Source organism: Perognathus longimembris, chromosome 22 (genome assembly GCF_023159225.1).
Source record: "Perognathus longimembris pacificus isolate PPM17 chromosome 22, ASM2315922v1, whole genome shotgun sequence".
Lineage (NCBI taxonomy): Eukaryota > Metazoa > Chordata > Mammalia > Rodentia > Heteromyidae > Perognathus > Perognathus longimembris.
Genome location: NC_063182.1, coordinates 11405816 through 11419464, shown reverse-complemented (window position 1 = coordinate 11419464; position 13649 = coordinate 11405816). Strand labels below are relative to the sequence as shown.

The 13649-nt window shown below is 38.7% G+C and overlaps 1 protein-coding gene across 5 annotated transcripts in view; it reads right to left on the bottom strand.

The window, feature by feature from the left end:
• Tent2 (terminal nucleotidyltransferase 2) overlaps positions 1–11924 on the bottom strand; it is a 47611-nt gene extending 35687 nt beyond the window's left edge. Inside the window, exons 1-5 of one of the 5 annotated variants that reach the window (XM_048331121.1) lie at positions 11697–11924; positions 11112–11164; positions 4512–4682; positions 4261–4350; positions 1032–1269 (exon numbers count right to left, since the gene is read on the bottom strand). In XM_048331121.1, the coding sequence (XP_048187078.1) occupies positions 1032–1269; positions 4261–4350; positions 4512–4645 (462 nt within the window). In that variant the 5' untranslated portion in view covers positions 4646–4682; positions 11112–11164; positions 11697–11924. Of the gene's footprint in view, positions 1–1031; positions 1270–4260; positions 4351–4511; positions 4683–7880; positions 7978–11111; positions 11302–11448; positions 11666–11696 lie in introns of those variants that run through there. The other 4 variants (XM_048331120.1, XM_048331119.1, XM_048331122.1 and 1 more) reach the window with 4 other exon arrangements.
• Between the last annotated feature and the right edge of the window lie 1725 nt (positions 11925–13649).

The following is a 13649-nucleotide window of genomic DNA, read 5'->3' as shown; positions in this document are numbered from 1 at the left end:
ACCACTTTCTTCACATTTGCTGTATTATTCTGGATGCTAATAACTCAAAGATAACCAAGATAGTCATACTCTCTTCAGGCTCCTTCTCCTTAGCTTACAAATGTCCTACTGCTGAAATATAAGTGGGACAACTCTGAATAGAAGCAAGTGTAAACTATAAACAATCACACAGAATATCGTTGGTTTCATATAAATCCTTTCCAATTACCTACAAGTATGTTTAACTTTTATCTACAGGAGTACACTTTTATCTACAGGAGTATGCTTCTACTATTGGATATAACTCATTGTTCTCAATGTTGACAACATCATTTTCCAAGAATTATTATCTAAATCATTACATTTCATTTACCTGAAATACTAAATAGTTCTTATTACTGAGTTTCTGTTGTTACGTTGTCACACTAGAGTTTGAACTCAGTGCCTTTGCTGGAAGCAATGCCATACCCCTACCCCCTTTTATTTTGTTGGTTTTTGAATAGGGCTTTGTTTTTTGCCTAACCAACCTGGGCCATAATCCTCTCATTTGTGCTTCCCTCTCAGGTAGGAGGACATGTGCCTATTACCATGCCTAGTTTATTAGTTGAGTGGGATTTCAAATGTTTTGCCCTAGATAGCCTTGAACAAAGCAAGACCTTACCAGTTAGTATTACAGGTGTAAGCCACCATACTCGGCTATTGATTATATTTTTCCGAAATCTGATTATTTGCTAACTTGCTTACATTAACAGTACAAAAGAATAAGATGTTTAACATCTTTACAATAATTATATGAAAACTATTTTTGTAATAAAAATAAACCTCTAAACTAAGACATTAAGTATTTGGGGTTCTAATCCTAAATATTATTAGTAAGGTAAAATCTGATAGCTTCACTTACATACAGTCACTACCAAAATATCAGGTTAAACAGTATTGCAAACAGTGCAAAACAGGCACATTGTACTTGATACATTAGATATTCCTGATTATTTAACACACTCTTTATATAAAACTTTTAAAAGATAAAACTTAATCTGCATTATTATTACCTTATCTTTAGCCTCAGGCAGAGGGATTTCTCTAGGTTCTAAAAGTGGTATTTCTCGAAAAGGTGTAACACATCTGACTATGTCTGGAACATAATGTGTATGAAACAGTGGTGGCATTGAATATCTTCGTTCAGCTGACAAAGGCACTATATGGTTAACTATGGCTGGGTCTTGGTGGGGTGAATGGAAACGTTGCCGTTTACCATCAAGAGGAAGGCCTTTTTCATCGCTTAATCTCCTGAAAACAAAGAATGTACCTTAGTGATTAAAACTTTCAACAAATACAATTAAAAATACATAAATACCATATCACATGACAATATTATATCTCTCCCAATAAGGCTAGAGTTAGTTCCAATTAGTTCCATAATGAACTGTAAAATATTTATTTTCATCAAAAAATAACCATTTTCATCAAAAAAGTAGCAAAAAATAAATAGAAAAATAAAAAAATCTATACAGAAAAAAATCTTCATGAATACACTAGAGTCAGTCCTATTTCTTACCCCAGTGTTTGATTTCAGCAATAAAAACATTGCAAAAAAACCTTCTAAAATCACTAAGAACCATATATCCATACTTTCACATAAGTGCTGTATATAAAAAAGGCTTGCTGGCAAGACACCAGTGGCTCACATCTATAATCATAGCTATTCAAGGGGCTGAAATCTGAGGATCTGGGTTCCAAAGCCAGCCTGGGCAGAAAAGTCCGTGAGACTTCTAATTAACCATTAGCCCAAAGAAGAAGGAAGAAAAGAGAGAGAGAGAGAGAGAGAGAGAGAGAGAAAGAGAGAGAGAGAGAGAGAAATGAGCAGAAGACGACAATAATATTTGAGTGACTTTTTATTATTCCAAACTGCTCATTTAGGCAGTAAATTATGCCATAGTAAAGAGTCTAAAATTCTGTAAGTCCTAACCCCTTTCAAGTTTTTAATATGATAGTACCCCTTTGGGATCTTGCCAGCTCCTCTCTTCTTTAAATCCACAGAGTAACTGAAATTCCTACTCATAACTAAAAATTTACAGTGCTAACCAAGTATAATTAGTATTTCTAAACCTAAAAGTAATTCAGAGCTATCTATGCTGAATAGCTTCTGACAATACCAATTTTAGTTTTAAAGATATGTCCAACATAAATTACTTATTTTCACTCATGATTCACAAATTGGGTATCAAAGCAATTTCCAAAAAAAATAAATATGAATGTAGTACTTTTAGCACCACTATGTAATGTTCCCTCATGGAGAACGTGCAGTGACTATACACCTGCATTTGAGAAGCAGCTATGCCACTTACACTGAATAACTACTTATTTATTTCAGCTTTCTCCTCAACAGAAAAGGGATAATATTATCTACATTTTCATGAAGTATTGTGAAACTTAACCAAATAATTTCTTATAAAGTCTTTAGATTAATACCTACTACACTGTAAATATCTACACATTCTTATTACTCTTAAACACAGAATGTTTAAAGTTTTTAAGTAGTACATTCATAAATATAGTCAAACGTTATTTTACTGTACATCTCTCAAGTTCTATTTTATTTTCTTGTGATACATGAATTCTTTTCATTAGAACTGTTAAAATTAATTGGCTTCTAACTAGAGAAAGCTTTAGAATATGTAGAAATTTTCGCTAAAATAGTACTTGTTTTCATAGAAATTTAACCCTATATAAAGTTTTGGTAAGTCAAAACAACAGAGTAAAGTTTACTCACAAGAGAATGTCATGAGCTAAAAGGAATCTCCTTCAGAAACTTAGGTACTAAAATACTAAAGCCTCAATATCTCCAGCTATGATTATACTGTGATGTAGCCCTTAAAACAACAATTAAATTATAATGGGTTTCTTAAGATGTGCTGTTATCTACTATGATCAATGACCTTAAAAGAGATTAGGACATAAAAGACACAAAGGGATGAAAATATGTGGACACAGCAAGTTAATAGTCATTTACAAGGAGAGAAGCCTCAAAAACCATCAACCTTGCTGATAAAAATGATCAACACTTCAAACCTCCAGAGCTGAGATAAATAAGGTCTGTTGTTTATGCTACCCAACACCAGTTTGCAGTACTCTGTTTTATGATAACCCTAGTGAACAGATATACAATCACCTGATTTGACTAAAAACCTCAAAAGTAATTTCCTGCCATCACTAGTGTCTCACATCTGTAATCCTAGGATAACAGGAGGCCAGAGATCTAAAGGATCATGGTTGGAAGCCAGCCCAAGGAGAAAAGTCCACAGAAATTCCATCTTCAGGGCTGGGGATATGGCCTAGTGGCAAGAGTGCCTGCCTCATATACATGAGGCCCTGGGTTTGATTCCCCAGCACCACATATACAGAAAATGGCCAGAAGTGGCGCTGTGGCTCAACTGGCAGAGTGCTAGCCTTGAGAAAAAAGAAGCCAGGGGGGGCTGGGGATATAGCCTAGTGGCAAGAGTGCCTGCCTCGGATACACAAAAAACGGCCAGAAGCAGTGCTGTGGCTCACGTGGCAGAGTGCTAGCCTTGAGCAGGAAGAAGCCAGGGACAGTGCTCAGGCCCTGAGTCCAAGGCCCAGGACTGGCCAAAAAAAAAAAAAAAAAAAAAAGAAGAAGAAGCCAGGGACAGTGCTCAGGCCCAGAGTCCAAGCCCCAGGACTGGCCAAAAAAAAAAGAAATTCCATCTTCAACTATCCAGCAAAGTGCTGGGATGGAAGCATGACTAAAATGGTAGAGCCCCAGCCATGGAAGAAAACCAAGTAAAAATGAGAGGTCCTGAGTTTAAACCCAGACACCAGAAATTAATAATAATAATAATAATGATGATGATGATGATGATAATTTTTTGAAGAAATAGTTTCATTCTACCTAAAACTTTTTTTAAAAATTCTACTACCAATCTGATTGTACAGACCCTAGAAATCAAAATTTAGGGAAAATATTCATAAAATTTGATACAACTGTTATAGTTCTTAAAACTGCAATTTTTTTCTGGGAAGGTAAGGGGGAAACACAGAAATGGAGGTCAAAGGACAAACAAATGCAGTGGTACTCACTAGATATTATGTCAAAAATGAAGTGGGTGGGCATGGAAAGGAAAAAGTGTGAGAGTTCAAAAGGAAGTATACTCACTGCCTGACTTATTTAACTGTAACTCCTCTGTACATCACCTTTATAATAACAATGAAAAAATAAAAATAAAGTAATTTTTTCTTTCCAAATAATTGAGAGATACTTACTTCCTTCCTCGAAATAATGGGGATGCCGAGGTCTGTATAGGACTGACATTTCCATATGTCAGCTGCTGTAAGGACACAGCTCTTGACAAACTACCAAAACACAAAGAAGAGTAATAATATATGTATTTTTGTTATGAACAAAAAATAATTTCATAAATCTAACTACTTTACTGGAGAAAAGAAAATAACATTTTCTCTAGCTTCAGAATTTCACACAAAAATTACATGGGTCAATATAGCAGCATACTTACTCTGCATTTTGAAAATTGAATTGTGCATCTATAAGCTGCTGAGGTGAATAAAGAGCTGGTGAGAGGGCAAAGAAGTTATGCTGTTGATGGGTTGGAGTGAAGGGTGGACGACCCAAAATTGAGTTTGGGAACATGCTCTTGCTTACTGAAAGTGAACATGTATTCTTCTACCTGTAATAATTTGAAAAATAATACCAAATTATTATATTTTAGATACTGAACTCTATAACTTCTCTGTTATTTAAAACAACTCGTTACTAAGTTACTGGTTTCATCTGAAAAGTTATTTTTAGAAGTTTAGAACTACAGACATGGCTTCAGTGATAAAGTGCTTGCCTAGCAAACTCAGAGCCCTGAGTTCAATCCCTAGTAGTGCAAAAAAGGAAGTTTAAATAGGTCTTTTTAATTCTACTGGAAATAACCCTCCCCAAAGCAAAAGAAAACATTACTGAACTCTAAATCTAAATTAATCCTATTATTTAAGTAATACGTTTCTAGTTTTCTGATGAATTTATCCTGTTTATCTAATATCAACAAATCCTTTTTAAAAGCCAAATTATTACCACGTACCCTAACAATAAGAAGTCATGCAATAGAGTATGTAATGAAATCCCAGATTTCCACATGTATTCACATGAAGAAATGCACCATCATATAGAATCTGATTCCTAGAATTTGAATCTTACAGATCTGATGAATAAGAGAGGGGATGTATATTACTCAACAATCTATAAAAACTAGAACTTCCTCTCCAAGTCTACCTAAGTTTTTGCTTGTTTTGTTTTTGTTGGGCTTGCATTCAAGGCCTGGGAACTGTCCCTGAGCTTTCTCATTCAATGCTAGTGCTGCTCTACCACTTTGAGCCACAGGCGCCACTTCTGGTTTTCTAGTGGTTTATTGGAGATAAGATCCTAAGATCCTAAGTTCTCAGCCATCCAAGTAGCTAGGATTACACATAGGATCCACTGGTGCCTTGCTTCTACATATGTTTTTCACAAGACTTCAAAAAGGTTTTATTCCTGAGGAAGAGGAAACATTGCATGAAGCAATAAAGAACTCAACACCAACCCATTGAAGGAAATTACCAAAACAAATAAAACAAGAAGATATATCTAGAACCGAAAGATACCAATCCCTAGAAGGGCCCAACAAATATAAAGCACACAAGCAAGAAAGCAGACAGACAGACATATACATTCATACCAAGGGACATTATCATTCAGAATATCAGGAGAAAAAAATTATAAAATATTACAGAAGAATAGAGGAGTGGGTCAAATGGTAGAGGACCTGCATAGGAAGCACAGGCCCTGAGTTCAATTCCCAGTAACACCTACTCACTTGCCAAAATATATATATATATATATTCTAGAGGAGGAAAATGTTAAAAAACAGTTTGGAGAATCAATCAAAAAGAAGTATTTAAACTTCCCAACAGTAAAAACCACAAAACATGAATGCTTTCAAAACCCTGAGAAAAATGTTCTCGTTAAAATGCTACTCTCAGCTATGTTATCAATACACTTTTTAAATATGAAGGGTAGACAGAAAAAGGAGGTCAGACATGGTGACCAGTACTGGGGAGATTGAGGCAGAAAGATAGTGAGTTTGCAGCCAGCCTGGGCTATATAACTAAACACTAGAAGGGAGGGAAGAAAGAAGGAAAAAGAGAGAATAGAAGAGAATGGGGAAGGGGGGGGGAAGGAAAGGGGGGGGGAAAAGAAAAAGGAAAGGGGAAAACAGAAGGGAAAAGAGGGAAAACCTGAGATGTAAGAAAAAGGAGATCCTATGCAGGGCAAAAACAAAGTAAATTCCAAGAATGATGGCAAAAAGAAATTAACAGCTGAAAGTTAAGAGCAAGAGGATGGCCAAATAAAAATAATAATTGGGCTAAGCACTACCTAGCCTTAAATTTGAGGCCAGCCTAAGCTACACAAATATTTCTGCCTTAAAAATAAAAAGGTAGGGCTGGGGATATAGCCTAGTGGCAAGAGTGCCTGCCTCAGATACACGAGGCCCTAGGTTCGATTCCCCAGCACCACATATACAGAAAACGGCCAGAAGCTGCGCTGTGGCTCAAGTGGCAGAGTGCTAGCCTTGAGCGGGAAGAAGCCAGGGACAGTGCTCAGGCCCTGAGTCCAAGGCCCAGGACTGGCCAAAAAAAAAAATAAATAAATAAATAAATAAATAAATAAAAATAAAAAGGTAGACTTTTGATATATTTTTGGATCTATTTATTTATTTACATCTGAGGACCTGTCTACCCTTTCAACCATGCCTCTCTAATATCTGGTGTATTTGACAGGAAATTCTGCTAACAGAACAGAAATGCTACAGAAATATAGAAATGCAGCTAATCAAAAATAAACTACTGAATTACTTTAATTTACATTACTCACAAGGTAATATATTATATACTTGATTTTTACAATAATATACTCATTAAATACACTGATTCAAACAAAAAGATGTAATGATCATTATATATTTATCTTATATTAATTATATAATGTACTTACATGCTTATTTATTACATGGAGAATAAAATGGGATACAAAGTGCTAAACTTCCATTCAGAGTATATATAAAACAAATGAGCACCAAAGCTTTTTTATTTCTTTTAACAGATGATGGTTTTAACACCTAGCCAGTTAAAAGAACTGATGTGCTTATTATGTCTCTAGGGATTGAGACAAAGAGTGTTAGGAAAAACTCTTAAAGAGTTAACATGTAAAAAAGACCTGAGAAGAAATCAGCAAGTCCCTCATACAAATTTTGTTCCTTATATTTTAATTCTGTATGATTAAAATTCCCTAAGTTGGCCATAAACAGTGAGATTCATAAATGCAAGATTCATACAGACTTAAGGACTGGAGTTCTAGGACCATCATCAGATCTCATTTCAAATGCCAGATCTTAATGGACCAGAAGCAAAGCGCTACATCTAGGAAATAAGTGTTTGTCAACTCAACTTTCTATAGCAGGCTCCTTCTACATGTTCTAAGAGATTATTTTTAAGGAAGAATAAAAAGGAAATCACTATCTGCTGACCCATAATCCTTGACATACACTGCTCAAATGAAATGGAAATCTATCTTGAACTGAACAATATTCTAAGAGATCCCTTATTAAAAGTACATTCAATAGTCTAGCAATTAACTATCTGTTCTACCCTTTGCCCAAGGTTTAGATAAAACTTAAGTCCTCTTTATTGTTTCCCTAACCTTAAAGCATAATTCCTACTCGGTAGAATTGATAAGAAAATATTACTAAGTGTTATGCTATAACAAATTTTGCTTATTATATCATTGTTAGAATACAGATATTTAGACCAAAACAATAGTAGCAATTTATATTCAGAAACAAAGCATTTAGAAAAAAATCCATTTCAAAGCTGAGTGTTGTGGTGACTGTCATCTCCGCACTTGTGAGGCTGACGGAGGAGAAGCCTGAGTTCAAGGCCAACCTGGGATATATAGTAGGACTGCTTCAGGAAAAGAAAAAAAAAAAAAAAGGTTCCATTTCAGGTTTATTTAAATTCGTTCATAGCTCAAAACCTAAGTGTTTTAATTTAGACCTGTAAATAATATGCTCCTCTTCTGGACTCAATAAGGTCCTGTGTTATCTGCATTCAGACTTGAAGATGCACAATGATCTAAGGCCCAAGCCTCACCTATTTCTATCCTATTGCAGGATCAAATCCAAATTAAGTATAAGTAATAAGGAACAAAGTACTAAATTAGCCCAGATACTCTGGTTTCTCTTCAGATCGTATAAATCTTTCACCTTTTACTAAATTAGCCCAGGCTTAAAAGCAAAGGATGATTTCATAGCCAAAAGTTTTTTTCTAGAGTAAATGTCCAGTTTAGCCTATCCAAAATTCCCAGATAAACACTGATGGTTTGGGGAAATAAAATCTGTCAGGTTCTCCTCAAATGGCTGACCCTTAAGTAACCAACCATCTTAACTAGGGCAGCCTTCAAAATACAGATATATTACTAGGGAATTTAACCAATGACATTTAATGTTAATATAGGGATCCCATATGACCATCTATAGATAACAAAAGTAAATCAAAAGCACATGAATTTCAATTCCTTTTCCTAATACATTTGATAAAAACGACACCAAAATAATCATCGACTATAGTTTGACAAAATAAAATCAAGTAAGGCGATTAATATACCAGAACTTGACAAAATGTCTACAATTTTCTTTATATTCTTTGTGAAAAGCCTCTTCACTAAGTAGATGTACAACTAACATATACACAAACACAAAGAATGACAGGAATGTAAAACAGGCTTCCCTGAGAGGTGGTTACCATTTAGGATAAGGGGAAGTAAACAGAGAGGGTGAGGAAAGGTGATTATGTCCAAGTACTTTATATACATATATCAAAGTAGAACAACGAACCTGATGAAATTATTTTAAGGGGAGAATTAGAGAAAGTAATAAAGGAGATAAATTTGATCAGAGTACATTTCACACATGTACAGAAATATCACAATTTACTCGCCCTATAACTAATATGTCCTAATAAAAAATGATTTAAAAAAAGACCTGTGACTTTAGGGCTGGGAAAGTAGCTTAGTGGTAGAGTGCTTGCCTAGCATGCATGAAGCCCTGGGTTTGATTCATCAGTACCACATACGCAGAAAAAGTAGGAAGTGGCGTTGTGGCTCAAGTGGTAGAGTACTACTAGCCTTGAGCAAAAGAAGCTCAGAGACATTGCCCAAGTCTGACTTCAAGCCCCAGGACTGGCAAGAAACAAAACACACAAACGAACCAAAAAAAAAAAAAAGCCTGTGACTTTACCTTTAGCACCAGGTATGACAAATTTTATGATAAAATCTAGAAACTGACAGCATCCCACTTTTCTACCTTAAAAGTTATCAGTTGTTTAATTTGTACTCACTTAAAAAAACAGAACAATCTAAGTAAAATTTAAACTTTTTCAGACAATTACTTCCTGCTTTGAGTAGAGAATCTTAAAGTTTGCTTCTTAAGTTTACCCAGTAGGATATTATACAGGCTTATTTGTAAATAATCAACACATGAAACAATACAGTAATGAAGCATTTGCAAAGTATTATAAAGTACTCCAAGAGATACAATAGTTATTGCTATAATTTACTGGCTAAAATTTTTGTCCTCAACTTGCCCTGTCTTACAAAATTATAGAACACTCAAAATTACATAATTTTTATCACTATTCCTTGGAAAATACAATCTCCACTAACACAAAAACCTGAACTGTATTGACTAAATCAAGTCAACTACTTACTTCCTCCCAATGCCTTAGGTCCCCTAAACCTTCTTCATTTTTAAAATCCTGCTACATTTGTCAAAACTACCTTCGGGTTTCAAACAGGACATTCCAAGCTGGGCATCAGTGGCTCAGGTCTAACATCCTAGCTATTCAGGATGCTGAGATCTGAGATCCTCCTCTCAGGACCTTCCTTTCAAAGCCAGCCCGCGCAGAAAAATCCCTGGGACTCTCATCTCCAAATAACTAGCAAAAAGCCAGAGTAGAGGCATAATTCAAGTGGTATAGTACCAGCCTGGAGCAAAAAAAAAAAAAGTCCAAGCAGAGCATGTTGAACTGAGTTCAAGAAGTACCCGTTCAAACAAAGAAATACATAAGCAAATAAATAAAAAATGAATCCTACTCAAGTCTTATAGTCTCATGGGTCCCACTACAGGCAAGTCCCACATGATTGATATGTGACCTGTTTCACATGGAACCTATGTGTTACAGTAACATTTACAGGCCACACAGAACTGAGGCTAGTCACACCAAGAAAGTAATGTCAGGGGCTGGGGATATAGCCTAGTGGCAAGAGTGCCTGCCTCGGATACACGAGGCCCTAGGTTCGATTCCCCAGCACCACATATACAGAAAACGGCCAGAAGCGGCGCTGTGGCTCAAGTGGCAGAGTGCTAGCCTTGAGTGGGAAGAAGCCAGGGACGGTGCTCAGGCCCTGAGTCCCAAGGCCCAGGACTGGCAAAAAAAAAAAAAAAAAAAAAGAAAGTAATGTCACCATTATTGCCTAATAACCAGCAAAATTTAAGAACTTCACGTTGTTAATCCATGTACTTTTAAAATCCTGCAGTACCTATATTGTAGTAGTTACATAACGGGTCACTAAATCTACCTGTGTGACAGACAACATGCTACTATTGTAAATTACCCTTATTTCTTTCCTCGCAAAACCCAAAAGAGCCAACATGATCTATAACAAGCTGCCAGCCCGCCTGGACTTGGACAGTTTCGGTTTCTTTTCCGTTCCTACTTAGCGGTATCTGAAATCCAAGTACGTGAGAAACAGATGGGGTGCTTTAAACAGTACAAAAGTTATGATGAGAGAGCGAAGTAGTCCTCGACGTTAAGGAAAAAGAGACGCGAGAACCCCACCTACTACAGAAGCTGAACGAGAACAGAAGGGTGTACAACTGACCCGACCGACCGTCCGTCCGTCCCCCTTCGTGTGCGATTCCCGTACAGTCAAGGGCAGGGACGGCTTCATTTTAAGTCTTACGGGATTAAAATAAAGGTCCTGAAGATTAAGCGGAGGAAGGCTCCACCAGCGAATTTACCTTGATTCGACGACGCCTTTGGAAAACAGCCCGCGGGAGTCCCCAGTCTTCCTCTTTGGGAAGGGAGGAAGCTACGGGAGGAGGCGGCGTGGAAACCGGACACGGGGACGAGGGAGACAGAGAGGAAAAAAAAAAAAAAAAGGAGCTAAGTTTCTCCAAGAAGTACAGCAGCGCGAGAGCCGGGGATCGGTCGGGGGGGATGGGAAGGGGGGGGTCCGACGGGACCAGGCCCGATCCTCCCCTGCAAAACAAAACACTAGTTTCGGGAAAGTTTCGCCGCCCCGCCCCCGGCCGGGGCCTACCCCGAGGCTTCTCCCTTCCTAAACCCCGAACTCACCAGTGTCCGCGGACCAGGGCTGCGCGGGCCCCGCCGGCGCCCCCAAGGCCGCCCGACGACCCGCGGCCCGGGCAGTCGTTGGGAGCCCAAGGCGGTAGAGGTGGCACCGCGAGGCGGATAGGCCCAGAGGCAGCGGCGGCAAGCGAAGTACGGCCCGGGGCGCGGCTGGTAGGGGAGGAGCGACTCGAGAAAAGGGAGGGCGGCGGCAAAAAGAAGAAAAAAAAAATAGCGGAAGACCCAAAAGTCACCGGAGAGACGGCGTCTGAGAGTCCTGTTAGAGAAACCCAGAGATCAGCGTGACCCGGAAGGGAAAGACAGCGGGAGCAAGGTCACACTTCCGGCAACCGCCTCCTCCACGGGACAGTTTTGTTGGAATGCGCAGGCGCCAAGGGCGGAGGCGAGAGGCGGGAGGCCTGCTGGGCCGACGCGAGTGGGGCGGGGTGGCGGCGGAGAGTGGGATCCGTTCCGGCTGCTCGAGCCCTGCGGGCCCCGAAAGGGATCCGGAGTCTAGGGGAGGGCCTGCGCCGTGTGCGCCTTTGCCGGAGCGCCCCAGCAGTTGCTCTGGTTCCCGTGGTTGACTGGGGGGGGGGGGGGGGCGGGAAACTTGTGAAGCAGTCGGCCTCCTCCCCTGACCCTCGGCCGCTTCAGGAAATCTTGCTTGGCTTTCCCTTGTAATAAACCGAGCTACTTGGGTTCAAAGAACGAGTGTTCAGTAGCTAAAGCCCTGAAGTAGCTGGCCTTCTCTAATTATCTCACGCTGCTTCTGGAGGGAGTTTAGGAACGTGTCTGATTGCTTGATTGATGGAAATGTGTCAACCATGTTCTCTTTTCGTCCTTTTAAAATCGCTCTTAAAGACCTGGGGCCTCTCTCCTTCCTGAAATTCGAAATTTGTGTCCTTCCCCCCCCCCACCCCCATCTGACCAGCGGCTTATCAGCTTCTTAGATCTCAGTTCTCGGATCTCAAGGCCTGCTTTGGCTTTTCCTGGATTTCTCTCCATTGTTCTGGTTTCCAGTTCATTGATGTCTTCTGTTTGTTATGTCCTTTCTCTGCTCTTTACAAGTGTTGTTTTTTTTTTTTCCAGTTTCCCAACTCAACTGAAGTCATTGCTGTGAGATCTCTTTTGTACTATAGGCATTTAATAAGTCACTGCTTCTGGCTGCATTCCACATATTTTGGTATATTGCTTTTCTTCAAATTTCCCATCATTTTTTAATTTCCCTATTGCTTTTTTACTTTGGTCTCTGGGTTCTTTGTAAGAATGTTATATAGTCTGAAATTACCAAGCAAGTGTCTAGATATCTTTCTAGTTTTAACATCTAATGTAATGCCATTACAACCAAAGAGCTTTGTTTAATTTGAATCATTTTTAATTTCTTTACACTTTGTTTAATCATTCATTGGGTGACTAGGGCTTTTTCCACTTTTTGGTTTGCATGAACAATGCTAATGTGACAATGTATAGACAAAGTGCGTAAGCACATCTTTAGTTATATTGAGAATGAACCTAAGACTCAAAATGCTGACTCATATAGTAATTCGGTGTTTACTTCTTTGAGGAACTGCAAAACTATTCTTCTGATTAGAAATATAGAAATATATAACTTCTTCACATCCTTGCTCACACTTGCTACTGCTTTTTTTGTGGCGACATTAGTGGATATGAAACAATACCACATGTTGATCTGCAGTTGCTTGCTTTTGAACCATCAAAGCCAATCTTAACAGTCTCATACAAAAAATATTCTAACATTATGAAAATAGTTTTGAACTCATGACAGATCTAAATGTGATCCATTTAACCACGTGGCTAAAGTAGCATAGTGCAAAAACCTTGACAAGTATTGTTAGGTCCTCTCCCGGAGGGCTCCACGTAGATGCCCCTACCTCATTAAGTCTCCACCCAGTTACCTGGGTAACCTGCAGACCTGGAGGCAGTTACCCTCCCTTTCCCTGAGGTCACATCCTAATCCACCTGGCCACACCCCTTGCCCCTGCCCTAGATATAAGGCAGGGCTGGGTGGGGGTCTCTCTCCTCTCTCTCCCTTTTCTCCCGCCATGGATCATCTTGGCTACAGGCCAGCACTTAGGTAATAAACTTTCTTTCCTGCCTGAATACCGCATGGTGTTCTCCTTTACCGGCTACCTACTTTAAAAAAACCTAACAAGTATTAATAGGTTATTGGGAACTTACTATATGCC